The 16,689-nt window shown below is 41.1% G+C and overlaps 1 protein-coding gene across 1 annotated transcript in view; it reads right to left on the reverse strand.

The window, feature by feature from the left end:
• Positions 1-14,486: 14,486 nt before the first annotated feature.
• tspan15 (tetraspanin 15) overlaps positions 14,487-16,689 on the reverse strand; it is a 31,130-nt gene continuing 28,927 nt past the window's right edge. The window contains exon 8 of the mRNA XM_080497527.1: positions 14,487-14,729. Coding sequence (XP_080353653.1) covers positions 14,562-14,729 — 168 coding nt within the window. The 3' untranslated portion in view covers positions 14,487-14,561. The remainder of the gene's footprint in view (positions 14,730-16,689) is intronic.

Genomic DNA, 16,689 nt, shown 5'->3' on the forward strand with positions numbered 1-16,689 from the left:
TGTGTGTGTGTGTGTGTGTGTGTGTGTGTGTGTGTGTGTGTGTGTGTGGTTGTCATTCTGCGTTAACTCTGAGATAGACGGGTGCTCTGTCCAGGCTGTACCCTGCCTTTGGCCACAATGAGCTGATCGGCTCCAGCACCACCAAGACCCTGAGTCAGATCAAGTGGCATAAAATATATATGAATGGATGGAAATTGGGGATCAATAGGCTGTCGAAAAAAAACTCTCCTTGTATTAGGTAGATTTATATATATATAGACATTTCTGGTAGGTATTTATATATAGTCTGCAACTTTTGTAGCTATTAATTAAACTGGTTCGTCACTAAAGCTTTTTCAATCATTTCAATTTTTGCTTGTCCATCCATCCATCCATCCATCCATCTTGTATCACGTTAACCAGTTCATTGTCATGTAGTGTCAAATTCACTTATGTAAAAGTGTGTTTTAATCAAATGAATATCTCAATTTTCTCTCTTATTTCTCCCTCTTGCTCTGTTAACGTACCTGATAGGTTCTGTGGTCACACGTTGGTCCCATGCATGATCCTTCAGGGGTCTAACTTTAAAAGATTCTTTATGTGATTAAAAGATAGCTGAATAAAAGACAATGAGGCAACAATACAATCTACATATGGGCATTTTAACGCCACAACATAGACTTCTATATATGGATGGATCTGAGCTGACGTCCTGATGAATATATTCATCAGGACGTCAGCTCAGATTTATCATTGAGGTGGACACAACAGACTAAAGGTGTCTGAGACTTAACGCCACTAAGCCAGGCAGGTGGAGTTTTCCGCGGTCTCCCCATTTATTGGAGCAGGTATTTCAGTGGAAGAGTTTAAAAAAAATAAATGGTGAAGGGAAATATTTTGTTTTCAGTTTTAAGTGACACTTTTCATGACTTACATTGAAGATCAGCCACACAGCGATACAGCGACGTACATCAACAGCAAAACGTAATATCTGAGTACAGAGTTACCTGAAAACAATGCAGATCATCCTGACGGTGATGTTTCCAGCTGTTGAAGGCTAAAATGAGTAAAACAGTGCTTCCCACATAGCAGCTGTCTGAGCAAATACTTTGCTTTCATTTAAGTGGTTTCTAACGGGCAGTTATCTGACAAACTGTATAAACTGTACAAACATATATTTCCTTCTTCAGAAAAAACTTTATTCTTCAAGTTTGCATTCCTGGCTAAAAAGCTTGCGTGCCTGAAGATCAGATTTCAATATGCTGTTGGTTTATGTTGAAGAAATCGCCATCTGTTCTCTGCAGTGTGGGCATTTTTGAAAACTCACAAGCGTTTAGCAAGACTCACTCAAATAATGCAGATTTGTGAACATGAAAAAAACTGTTATTCTTTCCAATCAAGACAAAATAACATGCAGAAGCTTTTTGTGCGTACCCTCGGATTTGCAAATGACATTTTCCATTCTTCGTCATCAGCTTTTATGTTATGTTAATAAATGACATCTTTGTCGACAACAGCTCACAATGTGCTTTTGTTGTCTGCCCTTTTCAGTCTTTATTTGTAGAGCTTCCCATTAATATAATAATAATAATCTCGCTCAGACTGCTTTGCTGTTTCAATTCAGGAGGCTGGTCGTTATTCAGGTTTCATCATGTTTTATCCCGTCTTCCATCGCGGTTCCTTGTGTGTCATCATGTTCATCCTTTCATGCTGCAGCTATGTGTTAGTTCACGTGTGGCTTCTTGTTACCTGTGCTGTGCTTCAGTGTCTTTCTGCTCATCCAAAGTGTCCTGTTGTAGCGCGCTCCATGTGTCCCAGCTGATCTGGAATGTGTGACAGCAGTTCTTCCTGAGCTCCTCACTCTCCCTCTGTATATACTGTATTTTACTGGCCTCAGTCTTGTCACTTCGGTTTTTTTTATTTTTAGCCTGACCTGTTTATCGTCTTCAGCTCTGTGAGCACTTTCCTCGATTCAAGTCAAGCTCTGTTTCCTGTTTCCTCTCCAGGCCTCGCAGCCATTTCAGGCCTCTCACTATTAATCTCTGTTTGCTTTGCTCACTGAAAGAATGCTGAGTTGGCATATTTGGAACAACACTTTAACTGAGCAATTCAAATCAATGTTTTTATTTCCCTAATTTTAAGGTCGTACCGTGGGGTTGCAGTGGAGGATTTCGCTATGGGGCGAAGTGTGCAGCTGCCCAGGGCGCAAACTCAACGGGGGGGGGGGGGGGGGGGCACCATGCACCGGCTCATATGCGGTCTTGTGACGCCGTCCCCTGTCGTCGCAGGGAAGACGGTTGTCCGCAGGGGGCCATTGCCGGACGCAGGGGACTGACGTCGAAGATAATTTTTCGTGAGTGCCCGGGGAGTCGGGAGGAGGGTTTCGCCCAGGGTGGAAAACCAGCCAGGTCCCCCACTGCATGCTGTATATCCAGAACCGCACTAGTTTGGGACCACATTTTTTTTTATCACAATATATAGACCACATTAGATGACATATCTAATGCTGATTTCTTCACATGAATCAACTCCAACATATAGGTTGAAGGTGAGACAAATTATTTAAGAAGGCCATAATCTTACCAAGTTCATTCTTTAAACTCTTTTTTCCCCCCTTCTTCTTAAACTGACTTCTCTCATCACAAAGTTACCCTTCTTCTGTTCTACTATCGCCTCTCCACTATTTCATAGTTTGGCTGCATTTGTATTTATATGCTTGTGGTGAACCCTGCACCTCCTGACCTTTGCTATGTGTCGAACCCATTAATCACCGAACTGTCTCACAGTCACTGCACAGACGACAACAGGATCCAATTTTTCAACCCGGTGATAAAAAAATTCACTGACATAACCCTTAATAGATTTTCTTCCATGTACAGTTCATACAACCCTGAATGTCATCACTATATTTTGCCCCGCCAGCATGTCCTCTACCCCTCACCCCCCAAAAATCACCAGATTAAAGCACAAAAAAAAAAGTTAAATTGCGCAATATTAATCAGTAACAGAAAATAAATGCATGATCTTGGAAAAATCTCACTGGCAGACAATTTGTGGTAATAATTCAATAATTTCACACCATAAAATTACGTTAAACACACAGTAAATCACACACATTTAATTGGCTCCAGCAGTGGATCGTAAACTGTGTTAATGGTTGAAATTGGGATGTTAAAGACATCCTGTGGTTCATCTGTGTGCCTTTTGTACTGGTATGTTTAGTTTGAGCAATTTTAGCCATTCTCGAAATCTTAGCTGTTTTAATTTCTTATTTATTGGCAGTTGTTAGCTGTTATATTTGTTTTACCTGTGACTGATACAGAGATAGAGTTTTCAGATCGTTATGTGCATCTTTTAAGTCCTAAAGGGTTAAAAACCATTCGTCTTCCATTCATCAGTCCACTGCCATAACTCTGAATCCAATTCAGGGTTGTGGGGCGAAAGACAGATTGCCTGGCAATTACAGAGCAATGACATGAGAAAAAGCATGAGAAAAAAAAGCATTCTAAATTAATTCCAAATAATCAAAATGCCAAGCTTTGTGGTACTAGTCTTATAGTCAGGACATGGTTCGAACCGGTGGCCTACTTGTACAAGACATCAGTGATTTGTGAATTCCAGATATTTAATTACAACTATTTTGTGATTGTCGTGATCATGTAAGAATATTTCAATAAATATAAGGGGTTCTACATTACCAAACTCATTTCAATTCATTAAGTCTTTGGAAACTGAGTCATTGTAAATATATTATATACAGTACATCTGTCAATATATGTTCCTTGCTTGATGTCGGGATCTATTTAGATAATGAAAGCAAACTTTGAAGTTATAATATGATTTGTGGACGATTACACTCCAGTAGATGTTGTATTTCAGATGCAATCTGTCCCTGTTAGTTAGTTTATTAGTTAGTTTATTGAGTTTTGTCATCAATGTTAAATGTCGGCATCAGGCCGCGCTCACCACCAGACTAATAAATGCGTCTCACACCTCGACGTGGCGTCGCTATTTGGTTACACATTCAGAGGAGTTTTGTCTGTTGTGGAGAATAAATACAGTTTCTCAACAGTCACACTGAGCGGCACAAGTTCATCAGGTGTACGTCTATGCTTATGAGCTCAGTTAGCAGAATATGTTATGGATCGGAGCAAAACATTTCACATTTGTTCTGATTTCTCTATCTACTGTTGCCCACACGAGTCTGATACACTGTGCAGAGTTAAATGTCACCATCAGACTCTGTTTGCCACGATGACAAATGACCGATGCCTTAATGGAGACCGTGTCAGAGTGGAAGAGAGACTGCAAATGTGTCAGTTCAAGTGGGAGTGAATCACTAAGGATATAATAACATGAAGTGAATCACTAATAGAGACTGTGCTTCACCATCCTGAGAGTTAATAAAGCCAGATTTAGCTTTCAGTGGTGTATTAAGCCATTTGCCATTAAATCACATTTGTGTTGTTAATTCATGTGGGAGAAAAAAAAAAAGGAAATTTTGTTTTCTCTCGCTTCCCGAATAAAATGATCAGACAGAAACTGAAGGAAGACAAACCCAAACGATAGCGTCACAATTCCATTATGAAATGTATGTGATATTACTGGGCCGTGTGGCTTTTGGCCCATTTCACTTTGTGTACCGATAATTACATCACATTGCTCCAAATTAAAGTGTGAGATATGAAGTGACATGCCTCACGTACACTCCACTGACTCTGATTAAAATTGACTTCATTGGCAGTGTCAACCAAAGAGTGTGTGTAAATTAAGAGTTTAGGAGTTGTGCCGAGACCATTAACGTCAGACAGACAGTAATTTAGCAGTCTGAGAGGGTGGGAGGAGACGGGACAATGTGTGTATACATGCATACGTGCGATTTTCATTTCATAAACACATTCATATCATTTGGAATCATCTAAACTGTCAGAACAACAATCACATCCACATAATATAAATCATTGCATTCTAAGGTGAAAATGAATACGTTTTATGAGGCAAGTAAGTGTGCAGCTCATAAAAATAAGTCCCCAGCAGAGATAACCACAGCTGTGTGTGTGTGTGTGTGTGTGTGTGTGTGTGATTTTCTTTCTATCTTTTTTTTTTTTTTTACAGATACGCTGAGTCCTGGTTTCTGTATTCCTGGCGTGACAGTGGCGATAAACACTAACCACACAGCGAATACCACATAACACCAACACAAAGACATGCTCAATCACTCACTGTGCATACAAATATACAGTGTATAACTGAGGCCGGGTATATCTGTGTCTTCTGTCATTTTATTACTCTAAATAGAAAATCCATGTTTGAAATTCACGAAGTTCCAAAATGGACAAAATATGGCAATTTTAGAATGCAAAATGGATGATTTCAAAGTTTCTGGGATATTAGATAAATCTATCCCGTTTTAAAATTACAAAAGTAGAAACTGGTGATCAATGGAATAGCCTGTGGCAAAACACAGTATGTCTTGTGATGGTAATTTGTCACTCGAGTAGATGAGGGGATTTCAAGTTCTGTTCTATATTCTATATGAAGCAGACTTTTGTGGCTATTCTGATTAAAATGATTGATAACGTGTTGTTCATAACTAAACCACAGCTGATAGACATCTTTTATTTTTTAATCTTGTGAGGAACATCAACCCAGAACTGTCAGAAATCAATGCAGTCAAGCCCGGCCTTTGTGGAAGACGAGCTGTCAGACATGTGAATCATCACGAACCGTCTTCTGCAAAAAACGTTGAACCAGAGAGTCGTGCAACAGGTGGAGTGACCACCACAGAGTCTTCGACATCATTGAGTAAGTCTGGCAATACTCGAAGAGAAAGAATCCACCGACATTCAGACAGCCTAAAAACCACAGAGGAGTTGTAAACAAACTGTAAAACGCTGAACTCCCTCTGAAAAATCTGCTTGAAAGTGTCTTCAGTCTGCTTCTGTGGACTTGTAGTGCACACTTTGATAAGGCGCTTGTGTGTCTGACAACACACACACGCACGCACTCACACACGCACACACGCACACACACACACACACACACACAGACACACACAAACACACACACACACTAATGTGTAATTTGGGTGTAATTGCAGAGCGATTCAAATGTGTATATACTTCCACAGCTCAGGATTGTTCTTAGTTTTGCAGATGAAGTGAAAAATGTGACTATTGAATTAAAGAAAGTTTTCTAAAATGTCACCGGACTGTTGTTTTGATTTGATTGAAAATTTGCAGTGAACGTCATCTCGACTATTGCGCCACGATGCATGCATGAATGCACTAGAATCTACAAATGAAATTTCCTCTTGTGGGAAGAATGAAATGATCTGAATGGACCTGAACTGAAAACAAAAGGTGATTTTATCTCTACTGCAGAGTTATGTGACGTCCATCAGGTGTTGTTGGTCTTTTAGTCAAACACATATAAACCCCACGTTACCTTGATCTTGGCATTTTACACACACAAATTGCTACTTGGCTCATTTCCTGTTAAGACATTTCGAATAACCACAAGTAAGAATTCCTTTTTTTTTTCTGGAAGCTGAGCCTCCTCTGGCTGCTGAGCCTCCTCTGGGAGCTGAGACTCCTCTGACTGCTGAGCCTCCTCCTGGAGCTGAGACTCCTCAGATATCTGAGGTTGCTCCTGATTTAGAGGCCTCCGTCGTCTACGGTTCCTCCGTCTCTTCTGGCTGGGAATCAGCTCCTCTGGCTGCTGAGCCTCCTCTGAAAGCTGAGACTCATGTGACATCTGAGACACCTCCGTCTCCTTCTGCACCTGAAGCTTCTCCTCCTCCTGAAGCTCCTCCTGCCCCTGAAGCTCCTGCTGCACCTGAAGCTCTTCCTGCTCCCGAAGCTCCTCCTGCCCCTGAAGCTCTTCCTGCTCCTGAAGCTCCTCCTGCTCCTGAAGCTCCTCCTGATCCTGAAGCTTCTCCTGCTCCTGAAGCTCCTCCTGCTGCTGAGGCCCCTCAGACTGAGGCTGCAGCTGCAGCTCTTGAATCGGGCTCATGCTCAGCTGCTCCTGCAATTTGAGGTAGAAAATGTGAGGATGATGAGGATGCAGCCATTAAAACAAGCAACACAGAAAAAATTAAAATGAGGCACCGAGAATAAACAATTTTTATTATTAAATTTCGGCAGGTTAGATCGGATCCCGATACCGATACTGGATTGGATTGCCCCCGCCCCCAACTAGATCTAATATAACAGTTTTAAAGTTTCCAGGTGATTAATCTAATCTAAATGTTGAAACTCAAAGAATTGAAGGCACTGACCTGTGTGATGTTGTTAAGTGGAGCCTGGGGGTCCTGGTTTACAGGAGCCTGGGGGTCCTGGTGCACTGGAGCCTGGGGGCCTGGTTTACAGGAGCCTGGGGGTCCTGGTGCACTGGAGCCTGGGGGGCCTGGTTTACAGGAGCCTGGGGGTCCTGGTGCACTGGAGCCTGGTTTACAGGAGCCTGGGGGTCCTGGTGCACTGGAGCGTGGGGGTCCTGGTTTACAGGAGCCTGGGGGTCTTGGTGCACTGGAGCCTGGGGGTCCTGGTGCACTGGAGCCTAGGGGTCCCTAATGGGCTCAACCTTATATCAATGGTTTACTGCATTAACAATATGGTGACTGAATATCCTCAGGACTGAAATGGAAATGTGATTACACCTGTGGTTACCTTATGCAGCCCAACAACAATTAAAAAAAGCTGCATTCATGTCTTTGCTTAGTTCAAAACTCAACACATATGTTGGGATCTCACAAGACCACAGAAACTTTGTTCATTTCTAAGGAAAGACAATTGTCATTTGTCCTGATACACAGTCATGACATATGAATTTGGGCCCAGGAATGTGAGTGACCATCACACCCAGTGGGGGGCTTTTGCCACAGCAGACCCTCCCCCGTTTTCTGCTGAAAAGACACTTCCCCCATGCACTCAGCCAGTCACTGATTGGTTGAAGCTTTCAGGATTCGACACCTTCGAATCCACATACTTTCAAGAAAAGCCTGCAAAAGCAGTCTTGCAAGAGAGTCTGGCAGTGAGCTGTCCCCTGTGAACACTGTGGGAAGAGCTGCTTCCCAGCAGCTCAACTCACCCAGCGTTAGCAGCAGGCTAACACCAGAGGCCTGCAACCAGGGGCCTCCACTCCTCCACTCCTCTGCTGACCCGACCACGAGGGTCAGACCGGACCAAGAGACCAGCGCCCAGAGTCTGATCAATCATCAACCAGGGAAAACCAACCAGTTTCTCCAGGACGGGACCGGGGAAACGACGCGTCACAGAACCGCTTTGTGTTTTCCTCGACCAGCAGGAAAACCATCACAGACCTGAGCGACCAGCTCCTCAGTCTGGACAAAAGGAACAACCAGGAGCTGCAAAGAAGGACAGCTCCAGAAACATCAACTCCATCTTCTCCTCAGCCTGTAGAACCAGTTAACCACAGTTAGCAGGAGGTGCTAACTACAGGAGAAGACACCAGCTTCCCTCCAGCCAGGGCAACGACCGAACTCCTTCAAGGAAGTGATAACAACAACTGGGCATTACCTGAGATTAGTTAAACTTGATGCTATGCATAGAACTATTTAACTTTTATGAAGATGTGTTGATTCTATTACAGTGATTGAGTTCTTTTTATACTGATTTTACTAGCAGTTATCAACCTGTAAACCAACGTTAGCTCTGCCACAGACACAGGGCCTGCATGCTAATCTTTGCTTTACTAACTTGTTAACTCACAATCCTACACATATCACATCAAAGACACATCACACAGTAACTGAACACCATCTGACGACTCCTGACGTTTTACAAAGCAAGTCTCATTCACATAGATTCTAGAAATTGTCTTTTAGTAGAGACACACAGGAAGCAGACGCTAAAGACGAGCTTCCATGTTCCATTGTTCTCCAGCACATGGTCGAAACCCAGGACAGACTTCCTGCTCTCTGATAACCTCCATTTGGAATGTAGTATCGAATGTAGCTTGTTTTGTAGTTCCATCACACGTCTCACACACACACTCCCTCCACCTCTCTCTCTCTCTGTCTTCACACACACACACACACACACGCACGCACGCACGCACGCACGCACGCACACACACGCACACCTCTCCGTGCATCTGTTTGCTCATGTGGAGAGGAGAAGTGAAAGTCAATGGAAAGACAGACTGAGAGGGAGATGGGCACAGATGACCGGTGGTCACACGGTGGAGCTGAAAGGTTCCCACTCAGGAAGCTGCAGAAGAACCACAGGGTGTTAAACACGTCTTTCTCGTTGGAGGTGTGTGTCCAACCCGTCGGTCTGGAGCTGCCATGCAGACCTTTCAGTTCTTTGTAGAGGCTCCCTGACACCTTAGCAAAAGTGTTTAAATTATGGATGCACATCAAACAATCATTCAAATGAACACCCATCACCCAGTGTCAAATGTGACATTGCTATATTTTAATGATTTGTAATGAAATCTTTTTTTTATCACCGGCCCACCGATCGTCAGATCGAGTTCTAAACCCCAACCTCCTGTGATCATGAAAAAAGAAGAACATTTTTTAAATGATGTGGACAAACTCATTTGCTCTCACTGTCAACAATGCTGGTTCACCAGTGTGTCACGAGACTAGACTAGACTAAACCAGACTAAACCAGACTAGACTAGACTAGACTAGACTAGACTAGAGTAGAATAGAATAGAATATTTGATCAGTCCCAAAGGGAAATTCATGAGTGAAAAGTCCCAATATGTGGAGAGAAATTATAAATACAATCGATCATGTTAAAGGAGTGAAACAGCTAAACCTGATAAAATGTCAATTGTTGTAGGCTTATTTTGTTTTATAATGGCACATGAAATCGAACTCTTGTACATAATAGTAAAAGTAGACTATATATAAATAAGTTTATGTCATTTTTTTTTTTATTGTGGGATGATGCAAAATTTTGCGTTGCAGAATAATCTTAAATAAGCAAGCCGTCGTCTACAGCAGAGAGAAAGAAAAATATGACAAATAAAGAAGGTCTTTCAGAAGGTGGCAGCTTTCTGTCAAACCCTTTGGGGTTATGGGGAAAGTAAGACAGAAAAGGAGAGAAGAGCATCAAACATGTTGACATCAGACAGCATGATAATCCACTCACTGCCCACCTGAGGAGGGCAGGAGACACAAGATGAACTTTACTAAAAACTATCGGCTTCAACCTAAAGACAATTCTTTCCTCGGTTACTTAGTGAACTTTTACATGAAATGAATAAAGTCGGTGGATAGTGTACTCAGCAATGTTGGCTCACTTGTCATTTTTGTTGTTGCATATGTTTTTAACCTTTTTTTGACTTTAGTCTTTTTTCTAACACGTACATCAAGAAATACAGCACACTTGCCATCGAGAACGGCAGAGCAAACAAATAAAATGAAACAAAAAGTGCTGTTGGGCGATACATTATCTGCTGTTCATCCATTCTCTCAGCTTCGTCCTCTATAGCAATTGTCTTGTCAATTGCCTGCCGCTGTTCAAGGTCCTGAAAAATATCCATTCCAGCCTCTTGACCTCGAGCGGTGCTTCTTGCAATTTCAAGCGATGTCTCCGTTTCTCCATTGTACAGATTTCCTCCACTATCTCGGGCCATTATTCCCAAGTGGGACATCCACCACTTCGCACCACTTGTTATCGCCATTTGCCAGCTTTTAAAAATATTTAACCAGGTACCAATTCCCTGCATGCACATCATCTTCTGTGAAACTACACACATGCAGTACAATGTTGAACAGTTTTTGACTTTAATATGTACATGGTAAAACTTGGGAGAAAGAGAAAAGCAAATCAGCAACACAAGAGCTAGTTTTTATGCCAGACGTCGTGACGTGACGGCCGAGATCAATTAGAAACGATCACAAATGTCATCCTCACACACAAAACAGGAAGGTCTCTAAAGTACGACTGAGCGCTCACGGACAGTCTCGCTAAACACACTGCGGCAGGACTGACCAAACTCTGGTTAAATATATAGAATGAGGCAGAAGGGTCGCTGTCTCATTATCAGATAGTTTGGCATCAGAAATCGTATTTTCCAAACGGTTCTGAGATCAGACTGAAGGAAATATGTATCTCGTCTCAATATTGCTCTCAGTTGCTGCACCACTCAACTAATGCGTGACACATTGCTCGTGTCATATGGTCCTTCACTCTGTTTTAATGTAATCAACTTTTAATTTAGCCCTGCAGTACATAAACTCTACAGCCATAACAAGAGTACTGCTGTCATGGCCGCTTTAATTTAAATGGAAACTGTGGATATCATTATCATTACTTCTATTTAAAGCTGTTTGTTGGTGGAACAGGACTCATCCATTCACAAAAGCTTATCCAGTCTTTGATGGCGATGCGGGAAAAAATGATTTCTTCGGTTCTCTGTGGTCGTCAAAGTAAATTATTTATAGCGTCCATTCAGCAGGAAGTCCTCTGAGCAGCGGGAGCAAGAGGAAGAAAGAGAATACAAAAGATAAACACCAAACTACCACGGACGCTCCCCGTTCATCACCGGGAGTCTTTCCACACATGCTCATCTAATGTGCAAAACCCGGGGAAGAAAGTGATTCTAACCAGAGAAAAATAACTTTGACATGATATATAGAAGTGACCTGCAGATAGAACGAAACCCCTTCAACATGGTGCTACTACTGAGTCTTTAGTTTTTGTTTTAGTCGCAAACTTTTTTTTTTCTAAAAAGGACCGCTGTGGTTCTTTTCTTATATCTCCTATATATAAGTATTTGAAAAATGGTTTTTAATATTAATTACATTTTGAAAGGATAACAGATTTTGTCCCCCGATTCCACCTCCACCTTCAACATCCTAGTGAAAAGGTCAACGGTCTCCATACATAAAGGAGGTTCGTGGTACTTCTGTTAAACTTCCTCCTTCACGCTTGCTGCTGTAGCATCATCAGTCGTGACTCTCCTCAGGGCTGACGTGTGATCCCGCTTGCACTCTTCCATCATTTTGGGTGCACCGTCCATTGCGCCAGTCTTGACCTAAGGGACCGGAACTCCTCCATCTCATTCACACAAATGTATTTTGTTTTGTCCCAACATTCCTTATCTCTCCAGTGAAACACCTCAACTGTTACCACAGACTGCATCGTCGTCTCCAAACATCTCGGGCCACACAAGCCTGAACCCTTCTGTCGATCGCCACTGAAAACAAAAACATTTCAGAGCTGATAGTAATCAATCATAATAAAGGTTCTGTAATAATCTTTGCAACGGTCCCGATAGGATATTCTTCTGATAGCGCCTCATTTATCATCCTACATGTATTTATATAGGGAATTGACACAATAATCTGAATAAAGGGGGACATGGATGAAGACGCATGACAAGGTCTGTCCTTGAAAATCCCCAGCATATCAATTGTCATTTCTTTACTGTCCAGTATGGTCATAATGAGACAAACAACACAAGTCACTGAGCAAGATCAGATACTTTTATTTTCCACCTGTCAACCAGAAAAAAAACCCTGTTTAAAAACACAATCCTTTCAATTCCAATTGTACACCACCCTGTACTGAATATATGCGTGAATATACATAGCCCTTTAACGTTCACACAGCAAAAGTCTGAAACTGAAACTTTACATGAATGTTCTTCCTTTCAAAAAGGCAACACGAGTGTTCACGGACACAAAAACGTCAATCCTCCACCAATGAAAGCTATAATATACTGTACAGACTTACTTTGGTTCTACAGAAGACTTGAGTCTCATTAACAAGTAAAAAATAGTTCCCTTCATGCAATTCTATTTTCATATGTGGCAAATGGGTTGAGTGTCAAATTCATATGACTAAGAAACAAACATGCTTTTAATTTATGTCAACAAACATCAAGTACTTCTGAATATCGCTTAACCGGCAAGAAGCAACAGTGTGTTTACCTTACAGTGTTTACCTTACAGTGAACTGGAGCCTGTGAGCGCAGACTGACAGTAACACTTTTATTTGGTTGAGGGTTTTGTTTTAAACATGCTAATAAAGTCTCTTCACACCTTTTTAGCATCGATCAACAATATCTTTACAAGTTAGAGTCGCTTTGTTTTCTCCACTGAGCAAGTTGACCCAAAAGAGTTTTTTACATCATTTATCCTTCAATGTTGGCGTATCACTGTGCTCATGAACAACACACTCAGTTTAATGGCCAGAGATCCAGCTCAAACCAAATCTTTGGTTAAACTCAGAAGAACTTGAAATGGTGGCCACCGTGTCACTGCAGAATAACAACGCAGTCCTGAACATGCCTGAACAATGAGGGTGATGAGAAGCTGAATAAAAACAATAAGCCAGGATGATTCAAAGAAAAGGAAAAAAAATCTACTTCAATAAAATATCACAACAAAGTAGAGTGAATTCACATCATTCAGTTATTTTATGTCCTGTGCACATCTGCTAAAAGGTTAAAGCTAAAAGCACCGTGGATCACATGATCTAAAGTAAGTTCGTCCATGTTAAATCTTCTACAGCTGATCTTAAGGTCCATAAGCAACCATGTCTCCTACAAATTTCAATAAATTTTTTAATAATTTTTGTCAAATCAGTATGAAGGGAACCTTCAGTGTGAGCTGCATTATAATCACAGGTTATTTTATCCAGGTGTAACTGATTGTAGAGTTAGTGTTGCTAAACGGTGCACAAAGCAGTTACTGTGACGGTGAAGGTAAACACTGGATCTTCAAATGTTTTTCACAAGTTAGATATTTTTAATTCAGCTTTAAAAATGTGTTTGAATCCAATAAAAAATATCCTCCTCTTTTGTCTCTCAAAAACTCTGGAATCATCAGCGCCTATCAAAGCTTGATTTGCCGCTTTGTGATAAGTAGTTGTCCATGAGTTATATTTTCATGAGACATGGTTGCCGTGCTTAAAAACAACCCTGAGATATTCTTGTGTTTTGCCAGTCGTATCTTCAATCAAAAAAGGTGAAGGCTTTATAAAAAAAAATGTCAGTACATACAGACAACACTAGTGGTTTATACAGAAATGATAGTAAAGTTTCAAGCTTCAGTGTATGTTCACTTTGAGATACAAATAAGACAAGTTTGGTTCGTGTTAAATAAACATAACAGTGGTTTAGCCTTAGTTTGATTTCATCATTTCTTCAGTAGTCGATACATATTCTTTTGTCAGTACAAGAAAGACAAATGTATAATAAAAAGGTACAAAAGTGAATGCAGGCTGTGGTAGTCACTGTGGTAAAGCAACCTAATTCCATTTAGCAGTATGGCACCAGAGCAAAGGATGTTTTTTTTTTATTTCTGTGTGTGAATCCCTGAGACTTTCTGAGGCACAACATATCAACTGCATCTCCATGAGCTCCGCTTTAGCTCTGATCCATTGGAAGATTATTTCAACGCAGGATTGATAAGTTAGTAGTTGAGTATACATGGGAACCCCCCCCCCTCAAAAAACCCCCCAAAAAACCAAAATAAACAAAAACAAAAACAAACAAACCCCCCGCCCACTTTATTGTCTGACTCTGTTTAATCTGATTACTAACCACCGATGGGCGTTTGATAGAGTCAGTTTTAGTGCTTTGGTCCTCAGTGTCCGTCAGTCAATGTCCGGCATACACTTAAACCATTTGGACACGTGTCCATGTCTCTTAGTTGGTCTTTGATGAGCATTCGGCTGCAGAAGTCCATCCCTGTAGTGACCGTATTCGCTGATGGCGTCTTCAACACGAGTGATATACAGCCAGCTTATTATCACACCAAAGAACTGAGGGCAGGAGAGAGAGAGAGAGCGCGAGAGAGAGAGAGAGAGAGAGAGAGAGAGAGAGAGGGTAAATGACAGTGAAGCAATGTAAGACCACTCACTATTGTGGCCTCTCTTACTTGTGCCTGAACTTTGCTTCTTCGCAACATTCAAAGTAAATGTTGAGAATGACAATAAAGTCAACATAAGGCCCGCGGGGCCAAAGCCGGCCCACAAGAAGCTCCAATGGGGCCTGGCACATTAACGGTAGCACACACAACACTGAGACCGGAGAGTAGTAATTGTTCATTTTTGCAATTATGGACATTTTCATCATGTACACTGTGCGGCACGTCAAAGAAAAGGTTATTATGGTATGGATTTTACTGGTCTGGCCCACTCAAGACGGACTTGTGTGGAATTCCATGTAGCCCCTGAACTAAAATGTGTTTGACACCCCTGCAGTAAAGGATGTGAGGAATTCCTCTGAACGGAGGAAATGTTCTCAGAGGATATTTTATCCTGAAGATTATCCTTTAGATAAGGACAAAGCTGCCTGATCAGCTGGTTGTGTGCACACTGATGCCTCCATGGTGCAGCGCAGCAACATACTAAAGTCAACATGAAGCATCTCTGCAGGTTTTCCTTCTAAAGTATGAATAAATGATCAATGATGCCAAAAGCAGACATACTTGTAATGTTATACTTAATTATTAATGTGCATCTGCATGTTGTCTTTGATGAATTCAGTGAATAAAGAAAAATGCTAAAATACTTTGCATTCAGAATAACCAACATTTAAAATGAGCATTTATAAACAGTTATTCATTTCTTTGAAAAAAAATAAATAAATTGCTTAATCAAGATAACAAGTCACTTGGAAAGGTAATTGTGGGTTTCTTTAATCAGCACTTCTCAGTTAGGAAGCCCTAATAGATCACATGCAGTTGTATTATTGAAGTGTTGCTGTGACATTGACCTGAGTTGTGCATTTCAGTCTGATCACTGATGAGTTGACAGTCACATGTTGCACATGTTATTTTGGCGTGTTTGACATAATTATTAACTGAACAAAGGCAGATATTTTCAACTGGCATTTCATTGCATCCAGCCTAAGACACACTTGTGAGGCGGATGGATTATCTCGGCTCACAAACACAGATTTAGCCACGAGAGAGAAACACACTTTTTGTGTACACAGAGAAAGTCGTAGATCTTTGGAGTTCAGCTCATCAAAAATGGGAGCAAAAACTAAAGCGCTGCCTTTCTAGTTTTGTTCGGTGTGTTCAGAAAATGAGAAGCACCAATGTCTATGCATCCGTGTGGACTAGATTACAGATGGTCGTCGCCACCGTCATTTCCTAAAACACATCAGATAAGATCAACATGCTGATTATTATACAGCATGGTTGACATTCATGTAAACACAGCTGCCAGTGTGTCTGAATCTGAAATGAATCATCTGATTCAAAATGAGGCATAACAGGGCAGAAATAACAAAGTGCAGAAGGATATCTTTCATGTTTATGTTTGATGTCTAATGGATTTGGTGAAAAAAAAATGTGGATGTGAAGTATAAGTATAAAATACATTCTGTGTGTAGTGGAGCATTTCTAAAGGCCACTTGTTTCTTTGATGGGGAAAAAAAACAACAAAAAAACTTATTGTTTTGAAGTCCCAGAGAAGCCACCATGAAAAAAAACATTATTTATGTTTGTGTTATTTAGGTCTGTTGTTTATTTAGATCTGGTGATGGACATTGTGAAAATTGCACTTATTACATTATCAGTGTTGATGCAGCAGAGCTCTCAGATGTTCCTGAAAAATGAAGTTCTCTCATTTAGTCATCTGTGTTACATTACAGACTGTTGAATATGGAAAAGGTTTTTTTCCTTTTTTTCCTCCATCACTGATACTCAACTGTGGGGATTTTATCAAATACTGAAGCGAGTACAAGTTGCTTTATAAAAGTTAAAAGGTACAA

The sequence above is a fragment of the Blennius ocellaris genome (assembly GCF_963422515.1).
Source record: "Blennius ocellaris genome assembly, chromosome: 1".
In the NCBI taxonomy this organism is placed as follows: Eukaryota; Metazoa; Chordata; class Actinopteri; order Blenniiformes; family Blenniidae; genus Blennius; species Blennius ocellaris.